This window comes from Buceros rhinoceros, unplaced genomic scaffold, assembly GCF_000710305.1.
Source record: "Buceros rhinoceros silvestris isolate BGI_N320 unplaced genomic scaffold, ASM71030v1 scaffold8109, whole genome shotgun sequence".
NCBI classification, from domain to species: Eukaryota; Metazoa; Chordata; class Aves; order Bucerotiformes; family Bucerotidae; genus Buceros; species Buceros rhinoceros.
Genome location: NW_010433194.1, coordinates 1 through 19,239, shown reverse-complemented (window position 1 = coordinate 19,239; position 19,239 = coordinate 1). Strand labels below are relative to the sequence as shown.

The window sequence follows — 19,239 nt, the reverse complement described above, 5'->3', positions numbered from 1 at the left end:
TCTTCCCTTCCTCTAATGTTTACTGGGCTAACTGCAAAGCTGATTGAACTCCTAGTGAAAAGCTACACCTTGTTTAGGGCTCATGGTTTGTTCTACGAAGACAGGAACTTGAACACTCTTCAGTTTACTCTGAACGTACTGAGAACAGCGAGCGCTCCAGCCTGCGTAAGGTGAGCCATGGAAGCACCCTGCAAAGATCAAAACCTTGCTTTTTCAAAGGTCGTGGGAAGCTAGCATGTTGTCTCATGGAACTGCAGCCTCCGGCTCAGATTGTTTACTTCTACACCTGGACAAAACGACTCATTTCGACACTCTGGTTTTGACTTCCTTACAGATGAGCGAGCGGTCTGCCCTGCCCTCCTACTGTGACTGAAAATGGAATGATTTCTCCATTGCGAAGCTGTTGAAGACATCCCACTCTCAATAAGGATTACGGTTTATTTTTCTTTCCCCAGTGAACAGTGACCACTGGTCCGCATACTAGTTTGGGGAAGTCAAGGACCTATCTGAGCAATACAAACATGCCCTGAAGAGCAATTTACACATACCTTGGGAATGTCAGTGCCCATATATGCTCTGCTGCTCCCATTACCAATTGTTTGCTTGTCCTCATGAACCATGAGCTGTGGGTGCTTTATTCTCCCTACTTCACCCACACTCCCCACCCTCCACCACTCTGCCGCAGGGCAGCAAGCAGAGTGTCTCTGCATTCTACTGCCCTCCCGACACCTTGCCTATCTCAGTTTCTCAGTGCATCAGCTATTCTAGTGCAAGGGAGTGAAGACAGGCTTGGAACACATCAACTGCTACCTTCCAGGTGTAGTTCTTCTACGGATCTGCTGACAATGATGAAAGTTTGGTTTGCTACCTCTTCCAAAAGCAGAGATTCTGCTATCTCTTCTCTCTGCTTTTTCCATTCTGATTTTTAGAGCAGTTTCTCAGCACTGCCTAGAGCATTTCCTGACATTCTGGAGTTAAACAGATGCAGCATTTAAACACATTTTCAATCCCAGAAATGCCATCCTGTTGAGGATGAAATCCTGCAGAATTAGCTCCTCAGCCTTTTAAATGCTGCTTTGTTTTAGCTCCTTGTCCCTCCGTGTACTCACTGACTCAACTCTAGGCTTAAGTATGTCCTCAGCTCCATCCAAAAAGCGTGGTTAGTATCAGTGTTCAGCACCTCTAAAACTACTGCAGAAAGCAGCAGTCAAGAGTGCATTTTACAAACGCACAGAAAAACCTTACCAGGAACAACGTCTCCTAACAGGCTCAAATTTTAAGAAAGAGTTACAAGAATACACACCGTGTAACTGTTCATCTGGACACTAGTCCAATGCCAAGATACAGAACAACCAGCCTTATGTAACCCATTTTAATACTGCAGCTGGATAGGAAATGGGAACATTCCAGTCTGGTCAGCAGGTTCACTCCAGACCTCGTTAACTAACAAAGGGAAACCAGGTACATTTCAGTATAGTTTCTGCAAGATTTCTGGCAAGGACACTTTCAGGAGCCTGGAAATGTACTGGGTCTCTCTTCAGGTACACTACAGGACTCTGCCCTTGGAATGCTGTTTGCTCAGTTACAGTAGCCACTGCCATTTCTCTTCAGCAGTTCACCCTGTAGCCATTGGCTTCTGGCCATTTTTCATCCTCTGGTGACTAATGCAAGTCGCCGTTCTCCATAAGCCCCTGCCCTCTACAAACACATACGACTCCTCCCTCACTAATGCAACTGGTATGTTAGTGCTGGGTTTGAGAGGACAGGCTCATACACGCAGAATTCAACAAGTTATTTCTCCAACAAGTAAAAGAGAACTACTCTTATTTGACAAGTCAACACGAGTGTGAAGGCAAAGGATTGGCTGTAACCAGTTATCAGACTGTAACATGATATGCACTGTTCAGTCCCATATATGGCTTAGCAAGTTGACTGTAAAGGCTATATGGAGAACTGCTGTGCCCGTGTTTCAAATACAAAACTAGAGGAAGTTACCCAAGAACAGAAAACTCTAATCACTCAAGTTCTAAATTATCCGCATCTTTCATCCTGTCATTGCCTTGTCCAAATATTTTATGAACTGTAGTTTACAACAGAAAAAGTACAAAGGAGAGTGTGCTCAGTAGTCCTGAAGTTGCTCACAGAAGGCAAAAATTGGGACAGAAGGTTTATGGAGGATTACCCACTGCTTCCCCCCAGCTCACAACATGGACTGTCTTCCTGTGCAGATGTTATTTCGCAATAAAGCATAGAGGCAAAGACTGTCAGAGACTACTTCCAACCCCTCACCCCGCTCAAAGCATCTCCACCTTTGCCAGGCCATTAGTGAATGCTTGCCAGGAAACAGTGATGGAAGTGGCTACAGCATCCCTGCTTTTAATTAACAGCGTATTATGGGGGGACTGGGGGACAGACAGTGCTTGAAGCACTGAAAAGTAGGTTTGAACCAGGTATTTCAGGAGGTTCCTTTTCTTCCCCCAGTAGCAAAGCTGTTGAAGGCATATCTGGTAAAGTCATGAAATGAAGAGATATGCACGGGACATAATAAGTGGTATTATTTGACACAGCCTTTTCTCCTGCACTTTTCTGCTTTGGCTGTATTTAGTAAATAGACGCTTATATGAAGGAGTCCCAGAAAAAAGACGCTTTAAGAGAACTAGTATTTCCAGTTAGAAGCAATGGGGCTGGGGAACATGGAAAATTCTTCTGGGCACCAGACAAGGAGAGCCAAGAGCTATAAAAATATTACTTATTATACATTAGGGTTGTCCCAGCAACAAAAAACCATCCATAACGTTATGAGGAGTGAAAGAAAGAAGCAGCACTAAAATTTTACAGTGACAGCCTTTCTTCCACAGCACTGCTTCAATTTCAGTTGACATTTCTCCCATTGCAATGGACTAGGGCTGACAGATCATATCCTAATGTAACAGACAACAGTACATCACTGCTTCCCTTCTTTTGAGGCGCATTGTTCCAGGAAGCTCAGAACTTTACGTGGGCAATGATCCTTTTCGCTCTTTCCATGAAAAGGGAGCTTCAAGTCAACGAAAACAAAGACTTCTATAAATTGCTTTCCTTTTCACTCCTGTCTCCTCACAGCACACGAACTAGAGGACACTCCGTCCTGTTTCTTTAACTGCAGAGGTATCCTCTGTGCTCAGGGGCTTATTGCTGTATTTACGTAGCCATACGTATTCTCATGTGAAGTGCAGGTATTCCTTGGCATTCTTGACCCAACCTGGCAGGGCTTGGCTACGCAGCACTTCCCAGGCTTCTTGATAATTTAATGCAGCTTCTTTGTAGTCCCAGTAGGTTTTTAGAGTCTTCGTCCTGACAGAAAATGCACAACAAGAAGAACATTTCTATTATCCTATTGGATGCAACATCACAAAACGAAAAAAAGCAATGAAACACCTAAGAACGTGATGATGGCCTATGAGCTCTTTTATGCTACTAAGTGAAATTCTCTTGTCCTTCTAGCGAGGCTTGGAGAGGCCCAGACTGTGAAGCTAATGCATACACGAAAGGAAGCGAAACAACTCCTCTACCATGCTTCATACATACCCTCCAGCAACAGAGGTGTCACTCTTTGACAGTGTGACAATAGGTTACAAAAAAGCTTCCATGACAGCAACAAATGTTGAAGCAAAGCAGAAAAGGTGGAATGAATTAGCTGTGATGAGAGAGCAGGCAGGTTGGTAAGAGAGTATACACCTCCTGCGTTCAGCAATGGCGCAGATACATTCTCCACTCGTGCACTTTCTGAGCCTAAGGTCTGCAGGACAGATAATATCATCTCATGGCTTGCTATGCATCTCACAGTGTGGGAGAATAGATTTACAGCACAATTCTGAATGCCTGGAATAAGCTTCTTAGGGTCTGCTGTTACTTTTTTGTTTGTTTGTTTGGGATTTTTTTGGGGGGGTGGGTGGTGATCAGTACTGCCCTGGAGCATGAACTCCTGTTCTGGGAGTTAGTGCAATGGATCTCAGACTTTTTAGATGAGGGTTCTTGTAGTGGTTTGGCTCTTCCTCATTCTTGATGTAGGCCATATTGCCTACGATCTTCCCTTCATATTGGGTCAAATGTATAAACATTATGTGCCACATGTGGCTGACAGACTGTTTGGCAAAGGGAGATCAAAGAAGCTGGGAATGGAATGCAAGGGAAGGGGAAAAAAAACTTGATTAAATTGTCGTAGAGGCACTTGTGTTCAGATACTCTAGATGTGAATTTCCCTATTTTGAAAATCAATGGTATAATCCTCTTTCACATTAACCAAACTCTGTGAAACTAACCTCCACGCTGCTCTGAAAAGTTCCATGGAAGGGCCTACTGCAACCCTCCTCCACCTGGCCAGTGAACAGACACAGAACCTCATTATCAATGGCGGGTGAAGGTTTAGGAGCGTCAAGTGAAGAGCCAAAAGACCAGCAACTACCTGCGTAAGCAGCATTTGGGAAACGCCACAGATCCAAGAAGGGCTGAGGTCAGCCCTCCACAACCAATTTCGAATCCCTACTACAGGCAAGCTGTCCCTCTCCCAGGTACTCTAACATGTACCTCAGACACGGTCCAAACACCTGCACCTTTTCTGCCGCCTCATAACCATTCTCTGGGGAGCAATATGCATGCTTACACTCAAGGAAAACGATGAAATAATTCTTTGGGAAGAAACACTTATGCTAACATGCTTCTTACACTTAAAGTGCAGTTGATAATATTTGTTTAAGACTTTGACTCTACTCTTCTTTACTATAGAAGCATCTAATTACTTATATTTGTCCTTTATCATAGAATATCTAATATCAGGTGCTGTTTACATCTTCAAAACACAGCTACTTTACTTAGGAAGTCACATTTCAGATAGTCAGAGATCAAAAAAATTGCACAAAGGAGATTTTTGGACTGGCTCAAGCTTGTTAAAGGCGAAACAGGTGTTCTTCCTTGCATTTCTGTGAATGCACATATAGAGGTCTAGATAAAGACAGATAGATAGATTCCACCTGCCACTAACCCAAGAGAAAGACTCCAATGCCTAGCTGTTCTTCATTTCCTCCTTGCTAAATGTTGCTCTGTTTCCGCAATCTGCTGGCAAATGAATGTCTTTCCAACTCCCATCTGGCAGTTTCAATTTAACTAAAACACGTACCAGATTTTTCTAACTTTGCTTATTCTGATGGACCTTTGTTTGGAAACTGTTACAGTAGACAGGGAGGGAAAATATAGCTAGCACAAAGCAGGACAGACAGTAAGGAGCAGCTCAGTATTTTCAGCCCACTGTAGCTGCTGCCAGAATGTATGTGACCACCATCTTTTGGGTTCTCATTCTCCAAGCAGGTATCATCACTACAGGATTTAACAGTGCAACAGAAAGCTGCATTTTAAACAGCTTCCTCAAAGAGCTGCCAAAATAAAACAGATTTATGTAGTTCATGCTCCACTTCTGCATTAATCTTCTACGAAATTTTCATCATACATATGAGGAAAATGCTTTCAAATTCCAAGTACATTACATCTACCTAAAAACCTCACATGATTTGACTATATCTCAGCTTTGGTTGGGCCATTAAGGCTCTGAGCATTAGTAATGGAAAACCTGTGACTTTTTTGGCAGAAGTGAACACTAGGTTTGCTGCCCCAGGCAAAGTCCAGTACAATCATACTATCTCCAGCCTATCCAGGTCTGCCTGACTACATTCCTTTTGCTTCCATTTACTATTTCAATCTTGCCCCTGCACTACTGTGTAAGAGAGAGACAGAGTGATCCTGATGGCTGTGTGCCAGCGACATGAGAGGTGATCCACAGAAGGTATCACGCTCTTGGAAAAAGCCTTACACATATCACCATTATGTTTGAGAACATTCATGTGCTCAGCCATGTGCAAAGGTGAGCGTAAATGGGCTCACAAGCAAGGCAGCCTGCAAATAAAAGCAATACACTGCTGCAATACTTTCTTCTCAGCAACAAACCCTACTTACAATCCCATATCCCATTTTAAAAAATGTACATTCAACCCAAAATGTACTTTTGAGATTACAGATATATCACACATGAAAAACGTTGACATAAGCACAAGGCATCAACCAAAACATTATTCTTATACAGAAAGAGAGAAGAAGCTCATAGATCTTGAATGCAGAAAAGTCTGTGGTGGGGCCAGGAATCCGTACTTGGCCTGATCCTATTAGTATCTTCTTCAATGCTTCAGAAAAAATGCAGTCATTGCAAGCAAACTTTGTAATTACATCAATTGTTAAGGAGATGCAGAACAAAGTCATGGCGAGCTAACTCCGTGAATGAGTTCCACTCAAATACAACAAGCTTTAACAGCCACGTAAGATTTTGCAGCATTTGGAAAGTTGTTACTGCATTGCTGTGTCTAGCTTGGGAGATCAGATTTTCAAAACATTATTTAAAAATTGAAAATCAGCTTTGTGGCTTTTTCCAATGTCATCTGAGATGTAGAAAAAAATGAATCACAGAAAAAAAGATACAGAGGCTCAATAGGGTAATTTAAAAAAACGTAATAATGACGGATACGTGTTCTTATGGCATAGAAAACACTACTTAATAAAAGGCTCTTCAATCTGGCACAGAATTAACAAGCATCTCTGACACGCCGTACAGAAAATACTTTCTTAGTTAGATCAGAGGACCTAATTGCCCCATAGTCCTCCATGCAGTGGTAGGACTGTCACAGGAATCTTTCAATGTATAAACCATAAAAAGAAAATTGAAAAGGGACTAGAAAACTGCAATAAAATTCTTGCCAAATGTGTTTTGTAGGGGTTTTGTGGGGTTTGTTTGTTTGGTTTTTAACTGAAGAACAGCAGTAACAGTGAAACTGCACCCCTCCCATGACAGTTACTTTGACTAGGTTGACACTTCCTTACAATCATCCTCAGTCACTCCAGCAGGAAATACTTAGTAGTCACCTGGTGGAACTCATTTGTTTTTCACATATGAACACTGGCAAAAAAACCTTAAACATGAAGCCCAAGTGAGGGTTCTACACTTTAGTCTAGATACCTAAATCTTAAAGCCACCTCAAAGCCCTTGCACTCCTCTTTACAACAGCCCACGCAGCTGTCACTGGAACCATCCATACTGCAGACGGAATGGGAAGGCGGAAGAAAGCAGTCTTAATTGTGATGGCTCCTGTCTACAATTTAAAAGTGGAGGAGACTGGTCATCCATTTAACAAGTCCAGCAAGAAACACCTGGGAGGTTTATATTGCAAACTCTCCCTCAGATTCACACTAAGGGCTGCACAGCCTTGCACAAACAGCAGTGCCTGGTGATTCTGTATGAGGGATGCCACTGTATGACTAAAGAAGGCTTTCACCCTCCTTGGGTGACAAACAAGGCATATTTTTTTCTACCAGCGGAGAAAAATGGCCACAAAGCAAAAAACCTCCTTTGCCACATTACCACCAAGTGATCTGCAAACACCACCACCACTGCGGAGGTTTTTACATAACAATTCCGATTAGCCATGGCACAAACCGTGTGTCATCATTTATTTTGGCAGTGAGCAAGGATAGTGTGAAAAGAACAGAGAATAAACATGGATTTGTTTAAACATGTAAACATGTACCAGTAATTCCAAAATATTAACTCCAAAGAGCATGTGAGAGGGAGTCAATGGAAGAGAATGAAGTATGGCAGATGGAGGTAAGAGATTATTAGAAAAACAAGTAGCATTTTAGATAGGAATGAGAGTCTAAGTACGGTACAGAAGACAGAGATAAAAAAAATTATCAGAAAGGAAGAAAAAGTGAGACAGCACAAGACAGCACCCTGCGGTTCTTGGAGAAGTAGCTAGTGCGAGCCAAACACCACCTCCTTCTCACAGTCTCAGCTGAAAGCAAATAAACTAAATCCTGAATAAAACAAGCACTGAATGTTACGCTTAGCTTCTTAGCTAAGCTACACCACAACAAATCCCTGCACTTGCCTTTTAGGAAAGCCATCAAAGTTCCGCCCCCAGCGGGCTCCCTACCCATTCCAACTTCACAGTTCCCACACTCAACCTTCTGGAGAGGAGTGAAGAATGAAAGACAAAGGAAGGCACAAAAAGTAGAAGCAGCTTTAGACACAGGAAAGAAACCAAAACAACAGAATCAGTACATTAGTTCCATGTGAAACTTTAACTGTCCCAGTATCCCAGGTCTGACAGTGGACAACAACAGCTGAAGGGAAGGGCTAAGAAAAGAATGGTCCTTGTCCTAATACACCCTGCAACTACCAAGACAAGATGTTCAGCAAATATAAAAGGACTACAGAATGAGATTCCCTTGATGGAGCAGAAAGGAAGAGAGGCAACAGACCAAAAAGTGGACTAGAAGAGGCAGGGCAAGAACTTTGGGGCAAAGTGGGAAAAGGAAACTGAGTGATAGCATAGCACTAGAGCCAGCTATTTACAGGAGAAGACAGGATACATTTGAATGGAAAGGAAACAATTTGAGTGTGGGATTTCTTATCTGAAGTCCACTCAAATTCAAACTACAAGGAGGAAAGAAAGAAAAAGGAAGAAAACACACCAAAATACTGTGTGGAAAAGGAAGGAGGAAAAAACAGGAATATAAATACATTTTTTTTATTTTGCTTTTTAAGTGAAGAGTAGGAAAAACAAAGACCCCAAAAGGAAAGCAACTGGACAAGCTGACTGGTGAGTTAGCACCTCTACTGTATAAAGAAAGTTTATAAATACAGCCTAAAAATGATGCGTATCAGGTGGACTTTGTCAGAAGCAGCCCAGACGGAAAATGGTAGAGGACAAAAAAGCCAGCGGAAATTACAAAGCCACTAGAGTCTAGAAAAGCCCTGAGGTGAAGTGACTTTACGTAAGCAGCACATGATCAGCACAATGAGTCACCTACTCAATGCACCAGCTCACACACTATTCCGAGTAAATTACGATGGCTAAACAACTGAGGACAAACTCCCACCCAGAAGAGGATAATAATTTTATATTTAAAACTGAATTAAGGAGAACGTGTATCTCTGTGTACAGAATCAGTTGAAACCATTTCGGCAATAGCATGGCTCATGGCGACATCAGAACTTTCTAAAATAGTTGTGAGACGCTTCTACAGACAAAGAAGGTAACTGCAATCTTCAATTCTCAAAACTCAAAAGCAAGCAAGATCTAATTAAGGATCCAGGATGTGCTTACTGAGCTTATTCATCTAATGTCTTGGTACCATGAAAGGCAGCAATGGCCTCTCTCCCCTGCTTCCAGCCACGCATACCTCCTACTTCCTTCACAAGAGTTTTAGCTTTCCACAAGTCAATTTACCTCATTAGTCCAACAGAAAACACAGAAGACAAGGCAATTGTTTCCTGCCACATCAGCTAGTTGAACTGGCTCACCATGAGGTTGGAGAAGTGCTACTGATACAGGGGAGAAAACAGAAATTTCCAGCCAGTGGCAGCAGAGACTGCTGAGGGATCACCCCCATCGGCAGCTACAAGCAGTTAAATTAGCTCAAAGGCTGGTCTAATTGCATCCCAGAGCTGGTGAAATCATACCTGGAAGGAAGACTAAAATAAAATAACCTTAGAAGGCCACATATTTTGAACCTTCTACATCTCTCAGAATCTCTAAGCTAAAGTAGGAGATAAATTTCTGCATATATGAAACTATGCCCTGCTCTGTGGTAGCTATTTGGCCTGGAATACCTCCAAATACACCTGGTAAGCTAATCTTGTTTCTAATAATGTAAAAGAAACCTCCAAGTATAGCTTCCTCGGACAAAAGCTACTTTCTCTTCTTTCCAGAAAGTCTCCACCCACATAAAATACGCACTGCAGAAAGCCCTACACGCTACCTTCACCTTACTAGCTCTTACTCCATCAAACACCTAGATGAAACAAAAAATGTACCCTAGACTTTTCTACCAAAAGAAAAAAATTTTTTTTTTTTTACTCTCACTCTTCCTTCTTGTGAAATGAAGAAGTGGCATTTGATAGAATTACTGAACACCAACCAGGTATCAATAACACCACAACAATTTTGGGATGTGGGGGTTTGAACACCACCGAGGGTACAGTGCTGCAGGCAGCTGATCTACAGCTCACCTTCTCAAACAAAAAGAGAACTACTTCCTCTTCTCATCTCTCTCTTCATTCCTCCTTCTGCAGCCGCCCACTGCTGCTTTCAGACAAGATCACTTCAACTCAGACAAAAACTCCAAATGTAGACTTTTCTGCCAAGACACCAAGTTGAAGAGGCTTACAGAGGTGTCCAACTGACTCTAGGTCTAGTGCAAGAGAAGGATAAGGCTCCACCAATCAGGAGTTTACGCTTTTGAAAAGTAATAATCCATCAGAAGAGATCAGCTGCCCCAAATTCTTACTTTAACTCGAAACAAACCAGCCACGTGCAATTTCTTCTGTCTGTCATTAACACGAGATGAGACAGCCATTTCTCCAAGGAGATGATTAAAAAGACCAAAAAGAGTGTTCCTAACCCTTCAAGCACATGCCGTATTTTTCAAGCATCAAATTTAAACAATGAACTTATCTAAACAAAGATTCATGAGCAGAGTCCATTCTCATCACAGTATTCTTGAGTTTCATTAAGATAAATTCACTCTTCTAAATTTAATGAAAATGTCTTTACCTGAGAGTGGCTGGTAGATCCTCTTCTGAAATACTTGTCACCAGCTTTTGGAACGAACGGAAGAGCTCCGCTTTACAGATCTTGGATCTGATAAATAAATTAAAAAAAAAAGACGTATCAGAAATTCTGATGGAAGAAATAAATCAGAAATCCACATTCCTCTTACAGCTCAGAGTAGCACCTCCCAGCTGCACATTTTTGGTAAAAAACACCACATTCACTTCTCAAATTCCCCACAATTTAACTTTTCCTACCCCATCAGAGCTGCCCACGCTCTCCCGACACAGAGCTGCATTGCCCCCACTGTCTAAGCCAGCACTCCTGCCAGCGTCTCTGCATTCTGATCTGCGTGAGACTGCACCATCATCAGCTCACAAGTAGAGCAACTTTGAGTCAGAAGGATTAGTCCCAGAACTGACAAACAAGCTCAGAAGGACTCGAAAGGCCTGTTGCAAACTTCGTATTATTCAGAACAAATAAAAACACCAGCAGCATCTGGAACAATGCTGTCATTTTCACAATGGCGATGAGGACACATTCAGCTCTCTTTAATCAACAGTGATGAAGACATAGGATAAACTTGTTAACTCTCATTCAACTTCTGTCATTCCCACTCTCCTTCTCTCCCTTACACAATGATTCTTCCTTTCCTTCTGCTCCCTACTTTCCTCTTTTTCTCTCCACTCCCTAGATTTTTTTGCTCTGACAGCGTACTATACATCATGAGCTGACAGACACGTGTAGGCTAACAAATAAGATACGTGCATTCAGATTATCACAACATTCTCACACCTGCTCTGATGGCTCCCAATCCTCTTCTTCGTTGTTCCCTGCCGGAAGCCATCTGAGGTGACATCCAGAGGTTGCTCAGGGACTGCACTCCAACTGATAGCTGTAGAAGAAAGGATTATGAAGAACGAGGGAGAGACTTCCGTCACAAAGGCAGAATTTAACAGTTCCTTTAATTGTATGTGTTCACATGATACCGTGCTGCTATCAAGCGTATTCAGTACTCAGTGCAACAGCCCTGAATTTAGAGTTTATTCTGATTTTCACCCCTTCAAGAAAAAAAAAAAAAAAAACTGGCATAATTCGTGTATGAAAAAAGTGCGATAAAGCACCACTCATCAGGATTGTCCTGAGTAACTGTTCAGAGACATACACATGCACAGCAATTTAGTCACAGCTGGCTTCAGATCTTTTTTGCTAAGTGAATCGGCACCACCTTTCAGTGATAGATTTTGATCTCAAAGAATCCAAATCTCTTACTTCCTAGCACCTGTAAATAACTGCTATTTAATGAACTCGGTTAAGGAACCCTTTGTTTCCATTCTATTTTATCATCAGCTCTGTTCTAACAGAGTAAATTCCACTTCCAGATAAGCCAGAAAAGTATACAGCAGCAGAAGGTGCGCATCTCCAAGTTTAAAGAAACTGCTTCACCATACGCATACAGTGGCGGTTCCACTGACCTCTTCCTCAGACGAAACCGTGTTGCTAAATCACGTAACTCGCGTGTTCATTCATCACCATGACAAAAAAAGGCAACACCCAAAACCTCTGTCAGTTAAACCCTTACACTATACTACGCCGTACTCTTCCTGCGTTCACAGATCTCTGCAGCAATTACAAGCATAACTCAGCACGGCAAGTCTTCTGTCCATTATGGAGGAGAACACAAAACAGTCTGAAACAAGAAGTCTTTTGGTATTTTGTTTTCTTATCGCCCTCAGAACTTCTGCTTTCATTGGTTATTTCCTGTCTTTGTTTAAATTATAAATTCTTAATGGCATCAATCAAGTGTTTACTCAGTCTGAAAACTCCCTGCAGGGAACTAGAGGCTGAGCTGAATATAATTAACAATTAATTTATTTCTTGCTGTGAGTCACGTTTTGCCTCTAGCACTGGCAATGAACAATGCTGCATTTTCCGAAACCACCAAAACCACCTAATTTCTGTTTTGACTTTTGCACACAGTTATGCAAGCAGCCCAAGTGGACTCACCAGCACCACAAGGAACAAGTTTTGTTTTGCTTTTATTAGCTTGAACTTCCTGAATTGCCTGACGGCTATGTTCAAATCGAAGATCCGATTGCAGCAGCTTAACCTCCTGAGGGAGAAAACCATCTGGTAAAAGTGAGATGTGCTGACACCTACAGCAAACACGGAAAAATGAAAGCGATATTAAGTCAGGTCTTCCCAAACAAGCCAATGTTGTGCAGTTTCCCTTCATAATCTAAAATCTGTTACTTCTACATTTAAACCGAATTGAACATGAATTATAGAAGAGAGACAAGGAGGTTTGGGGGCATTTTTCCCTTCAAAACTGTATTTGTAAAACCAAAAAAGCCCCAAAGCCACATAGTTTACTAAGACCTTGTCCATCCTAGAACCACCACAGTCAAGTGATTTTAAAAACAGTCTAGTTAAAAAGCTGGTATGATCAACGGAGATAAAGCATGCATGATAAAAACTGCAACATGCTTCTGCAATCACAATGGAAAATCATAATCGTGAAGTATTTACGTAGTCAGTCACGTTATACTAACAACTGTTTTATGAAGCTAGAGGTTCCTAAAAAGATACAATATACTTAAGAGTTCCATGTATAACTTCATCTTTGTTACCTTAAATTACTGTTACACACTGAATGGGATTAGGATCATGCAAGGAGGAAAAAAACTGCGTGTATTTAATCATCTAAATAATATTTAATTTAATCATCTAAATAATATTTACATAGGGCAGGCACGGATCAAGACTTGAGGTTCATACTGTCAGATGTAATATCCTGAAAAAGTGCCTGACTTTGCAACCTAAATGGGGCCGAGCAAACTCTTGTCCTACCTGTTACAGAGTGAGGAAAGGATTATCCAGTAGGCTCCACTGGATAGGTAACTAGAGTTTCCCCTATTAATATAACGTGACGTCTTTTGTAACTATCCTAGAAGGATGCAAGGCTATGGAGAAGAGGAGTTACTAAACAAAGTCAAACCTCTCAGACCAACTGGTATAGTAACTGCCTCTTAACAGCAGCCGTTCAGCTCCCCAGTTTCTTCCTCGCTCTCCTCTCCCTCCACCCTGCCCAGTTCCATTTAGTCTCCTCTGATGCTTGCAGATTCCTTTGTTGCACTGACTCAACCTCCTAAACAAGAAAAATATCCACTTCCTACCCTTTTGTTGCTGAGATAGTTTTCATCAACTCAAGGACCCGAGGAGCAAGCAAGCCAGGGCACAGCAGACGACTCTCCTCATTTAGCGGCAGAGCACTTCACCGCTAAAGCGAAGTTCCCCAAGGTGAGAGGTTGTTACCACAGCTCTCCTGCTCACAGCAAGGAGAAAAGCGGAATCTTGGAAGCAATTCATATTGAAGCAGCAGACAAATTTTTACCACCATGGAAATGCACATTTTTACCACATGGAAATGCCTCTCCAGTCTAACACAACTCTTTCACCTTTTTTCCAGCTGATCAGTACAAGCTGTCCCACGATAGGTGTCCTGAACCACACTAGCAAGTAACAGCTTCCCACAGCTGACGTGGGAAGGGACCTCCAGAGGTCATCTGGTCCAACCCCTGCCTGGCTCAAGCAGGGCCACTTACAGCCAACTGCCCAGGACCATGTCCAGACGGTATTTTAGTATCTCCAAGGTGGGAGACTGCAAAACCTCCACAGGCAACCTGTGTCAGTGCTGCAGACGTTCAGAGGGAACCTCTTGCATTTCCATTTGTGCCCACTGCTTCTTGTGCTATCCCTGGGAACCACTGAAAACAGTCTGGCTCCCCTCTCTTTGTGCCCGCCTGTCCTGGGTCCAACACGGTGGAACCGGATGCTCTCCTGTTGTCCGGCTTTCTTCCTCCTAGAATGCTGTGGTTCTCCCAAGCTTCTGGGAAGGAGGACACGCCTCTCCAGAGCGAACTCATAAAAGGGGGCGTGTTGAGAGATTCGGGGACATCTTGCTTTCCCCTCTGCTCTACCTACCGTCCTCTCTATCTTGTCCGTGCTGCAGCTCTCTCAAACATGCCGCGCAGGACTCTTGAATCTTACGCCCCGGGACTGGAAACCTTTATCAAGGAGAGAAAGCCAAGTCCGTGACCTGCTATCTCCCTGAAGCAGTAAAAGACTCCTTCTGCAAAATGGGTAGAACCTTCTCCGTTTCTGCCCATTCCCAGCGGGGGTGGTGTGTGAACTGTTCTGACGTGACGGACTGACCCAGCGGTACCCCCCATCTCTGCAGCAGATGAAGCGGGCACCAATGCGCAGGGGAATTTGAAGATATTCCCTTGGGACGCGGCCGGGCCGGCCCGTGGCGCAGATGTGTGTGTGGGGGGGTCTGGGAAGAGCTCTCCTTGGCAAAGAAGAGCTCTCTGCAGCCACCCCGAAGGAAAGAGGGACTATGGTTTATTTGCATGAAAGGTTTGCTTCAGGAGAAAGTTCTTACATCGAGAACTTTTTCGTCAGGTGAACGGACTGGACTCTTCCTTCCCCCTCCCCCCTCACTGGCGTGGCGAACCGTTGTGGGGGGGGAGTTTGTTTGTAAGCGGGGATCGTTCCGATCGGGAGATTTTATGGGTAATTGTATACTTTCATCTATCTGTCTATTAATTTCTCCCTTTATTTCTTTCTCTCCCTTTTCCTGTTTAACTTTGAAAATGATTTTATTTGGGGGGCATTTTGCTATTAAACCTTTTCTGTTTCTATCCTTCATATATATAGTCTGTGTGTTATCATTTCCTTTGCCCGACTAAAGCCTTAATGAGCTCGTTAACGTGGTGATAAGCCGTTAACAAGCATCAAAAGTTTCTCTTGCGTGTGGTTTGGCTGGTTTGCTTTTCCAGCTGACACGCTATTTCGTCGCATCCCTTTCGGTGCGAAGCAGCTCCCCTTTTCAACCTGCGACACCTCCCTTCAGGTGTTTACACACTCTGGTAAGATGCCCCTGAGCCTTCTCTTCTCTAGGCTGAACAGTCTCAGTTCTCCCAGCCTTTCCTCACAGGAGAGGCCCTTTCTAGGACTCTCTGCAGTAGGTCCTTGTCCCTCTTGTCTTGCAGTGCCCAGAACTGGCTACAGCATTGAGCCAACACTCAGCAGTGAGCCCACGTTTTCCCTAGCCTGCCTTCTGTCACCTGTGTAGTGACAGAAGCCCTTCTAGTCTTTTCACATTCCTTGCCAGATTCAGCTCCAGCTGGGCTTTAGCTTTCCCAACTTTACGCATGCACACAGAGAGCCCGCCCCTACATTCCTCCTAGGTTACCTGCCCTTGCTTCCACTCCCTATATGCTTCCTTTCCATGTTCATGAGTTTTGCCAGGAGCTCCTTGTGCATCCACAGAAGCCTCCTGACATTTCTGCCCAATATCCTACTCATCAAGGTTGACCACTCTTGAGCTTGGAGGCGATCCTTGAATATTAACCAGTTTTCAAGGGCCCCCCTCTTGCCTCCAGGGCCTTATCCTACATGCTCTTCCAATCAGATCTTTAAAGAGGCTGGTCTGCTCTCCAGAAACCCACGGTTGTGAGCTGGCTTTTCACTCTCCTCCCTGCCCTCCACCATCTCATGGCCGCTATAACTACAGCCTCCTTTGACCTCCGCATCCCCAGTGAGCCCCTCATTGCTGGCGAGTACGAGGTACAGCTTAGTACCTCTCCTCACTGGCTCCTCTCTCTGCCATTTCAATCGTTCCTAAAGTTGGATCAGGTTCAAAAATTCCACTTTTTATGTTGCAGAGCAAGAGGATAAGAAACAAGTACGTCACAGCCAGAGCTGCAGAGCCACAAACCTCATCCTTTACAGAAGCTGAAGGCTCAGAGTCTCATGGCAGAATTCCGAAATTCATCCTTTGGAATGCAGGAAGACTACAAAAGGTGAGTTTGTAACGCATATCGCCATCACTGTGATTATAACTGGGGGAACAGACCAGTGGGAGATATTTGCTTGCATCTAAGCATGAAGCGTCCCAGAAGCACAACATTTTGCTCAAAAGGCAACAAACTGACAAATACTACTAACAGAAGCAGGTATTGTCATGAAATCATGACTTTCCAACCTGGCTGCCAAAGAGCGCTCATGTTCCTAAACCTAAACAAACTCCACCGCTCCACAGCGCCTTCAGCATTACGTTTAGAATTCAGTTTCCATGGGCTGCGCGGAACACCTGGAGGAAGGGCACACGATACAGTCAAAACTTTGGAACAGCAGTCTTCAAAAACCTCTACTGTGAATGGACTGGCAATACAGTTTTGAAATTTTACATGGGATGGACTTCTACGCATATGCAATACCCAGTACTAACCTCCTGGGAAAAGTTACATTTGGGTCCAAGCTTAGGAAGACAGGAAAAAGTAACCTGTTTTTACTACAACTCCCTTCAAAGCAAGTTTAAAACACTGCATTTTTTACTTGCTGGAAAGTAAGCCTGAAAGCAGGGCCCAGAATCAGCCAAAGCTTCAGAAAAACTAAGAAGTTTGTTTAAGGCTAAGCTGCAAAGAGGTTTGTAAGGACAACCAGAAAGACATCCTTTCTACGGGGCAGAAGTCTACCTATTCATTAATTTCAAGTCAGATTGCCTTTAGGGCCTTTAGGATATGAGGGCTTCTTAAATTTAATTTTAGGACTGGTCCTACCAGAAATGAAAGCTGAGTTTGCTCACCAACACAATTCTGTCAAAGGGAACTTACAGGTACTCACAATGCCTGTGTGCAGTATGGATAACTGAACAAATTAAAACTTTTCTTGACACTGTTTGAAGAAATAAAGTCAAGAAGAGAACAAGAAAAGTTCATTATGCTAAAAAACTTCACTAGGCTGAATCTGAGTCTTTCTGGCTGCTTTTTCTGCTGGGAGTCTTCTAAAAACAACTCAGGTGGGTAACAGCTTCTCACCCCTCCATGAAGGGAAAAACCAAGGGAATCCTGAAACTAACGGAAAATTTTTTGTGAATCTTCAAGTCTGATCCATCATCAAAAGTCACCTTTTCTCCATGTTAGGACGTCCTGAAAAATGTGAAATTGCAGAAATCCTCATTTTCTACAAAGGACTTCTCTGCAAAGTCCTGATATTTGCGTGGGATGTTGTCTTCCGTAACTCGCTGTCTCCATACACACTATCTGATTTCCAAAGGAGACGACTTACCTTTCGATAATTGCCCTCCGCATAGCTTCTTGGCTGTAGGGACACTTCCCCACTATGACTGCTGACAGGTACACTGGATACTGCAGGAAATGCATCAGAAGAGCTCCTTGGCACCCTAACACATTCCAGCGAGCCAGTTTATCACTGCAGGACATAGAGCATGTTCTGTCCCCACGACCTGGCTTCACTCGTAATAACCCCACACAGTGATACCCTAGCCCGGGTATTCGAGCGTCACCCAGCTCTCCAGGCACGCATTTGGCTCCAGTTCTACAAACGTCTACTACCTTTGATCTCCCTAAACCAGTTTCCTTATTAGCTGTTGGCATCCCTGCAGAGCACTCGGAGCACTCTGGATTTGCATCATCTTCTCGTTTCACAGACGCTTGCTGAACAGCGAGGTCTTCAGCAATTAGGGAAAAATAACCATCATCGACAGTTTTCATTCTCTTGATCATATGGTTCCTTGCCATTTTCTCTGATCTCCTTTTATTTTCTGGACCCAAACGATCATGGTTACTTCTACACTCCGCTGATTGTCCAGCTGCATCATTTCCAGTTACTGTCTCAGAAAGCTGGTTCTCTGGTTCTCTAATTGGAATGATAGAAGCATCTCCACCTAGAACAAAAGAAACAACATCAAAGTTAGCAAAACCACGTCCTCGTGACTAGAGCACATCACACCAGTAATATTATGACTGACTATTAGCTTTCACAGATCTGCAGTCCAGAGAATTTACCTGCTTTTCAAACAACACTGCCCCTCACTGAAATTTGAGCCAATACACATTCAATTTCAAGTTTTTCATTCTACCTAAGAAACATCAGAAAAGAAAATTTAAACCAAAAATCGTAACACCAAATGGGTCGAAGGCATTTGACAGACTACAAGCAATGCCGACGAGTCACAGGAAAACAACTCCAATCTAACTAAACAATAAAACCCTCAAAAGAATAATTAAAGAATAACTTGTCAAGTAAGGATGGAAATTCTAATCTGCATCAGCAGAACAAGCTCAAAACCAAAAGTCCGAAGCTCAGTTTAAAGCAAACAAAGCCCAACAGGTATGCGAGAAAAAGGCAGCGAGGAAATTACTCTCGCTACGTAATTTGAAGATGTAGATTCTATTCTCCTCTTGCATTAACGAAGAAAACGACCATAGCACATTCCAGCAATACCATCAAAATCATGAAAATGTATAAGCAACTAATTCTCTATGTGAAACACTGATGAGCGGCTTTTGAGAGTGCTTGGACTTTGCTCTGACAGCAGACGAGCAGTTGAAGAACACACTGTCAAGAGTGTGGTAACGTCGAGATGTCTGACAGGCTGGCAGACCAAGAGGTCGCACTCCTGCATTTTGCCAACAGCTCCTCACCTCTACAGTGCTGTTTTGTGAAAACACACAAAGAGCGCTTTCCCCGACAGAAACTTGCCTTCTGTTCTGTAAGAAGTTTTGGGTTGGGTGGGTGG

The 19,239-nt window shown here is 43.2% G+C and overlaps 1 protein-coding gene across 1 annotated transcript; it reads right to left on the bottom strand.

The window, feature by feature from the left end:
• Positions 1 to 3,200: 3,200 nt before the first annotated feature.
• Positions 3,201 to 18,384, bottom strand: ADAT1 (adenosine deaminase, tRNA-specific 1; the record flags this gene model as incomplete). The annotated part of the gene is made up of 5 exons (XM_010144022.1): positions 3,201 to 3,333; positions 10,635 to 10,721; positions 11,427 to 11,526; positions 12,639 to 12,787; positions 17,766 to 18,384. Coding segments are annotated over 5 exons (1,088 nt in total), but the record flags the coding sequence as incomplete, so codon positions are not given.
• Between the last annotated feature and the right edge of the window lie 855 nt (positions 18,385 to 19,239).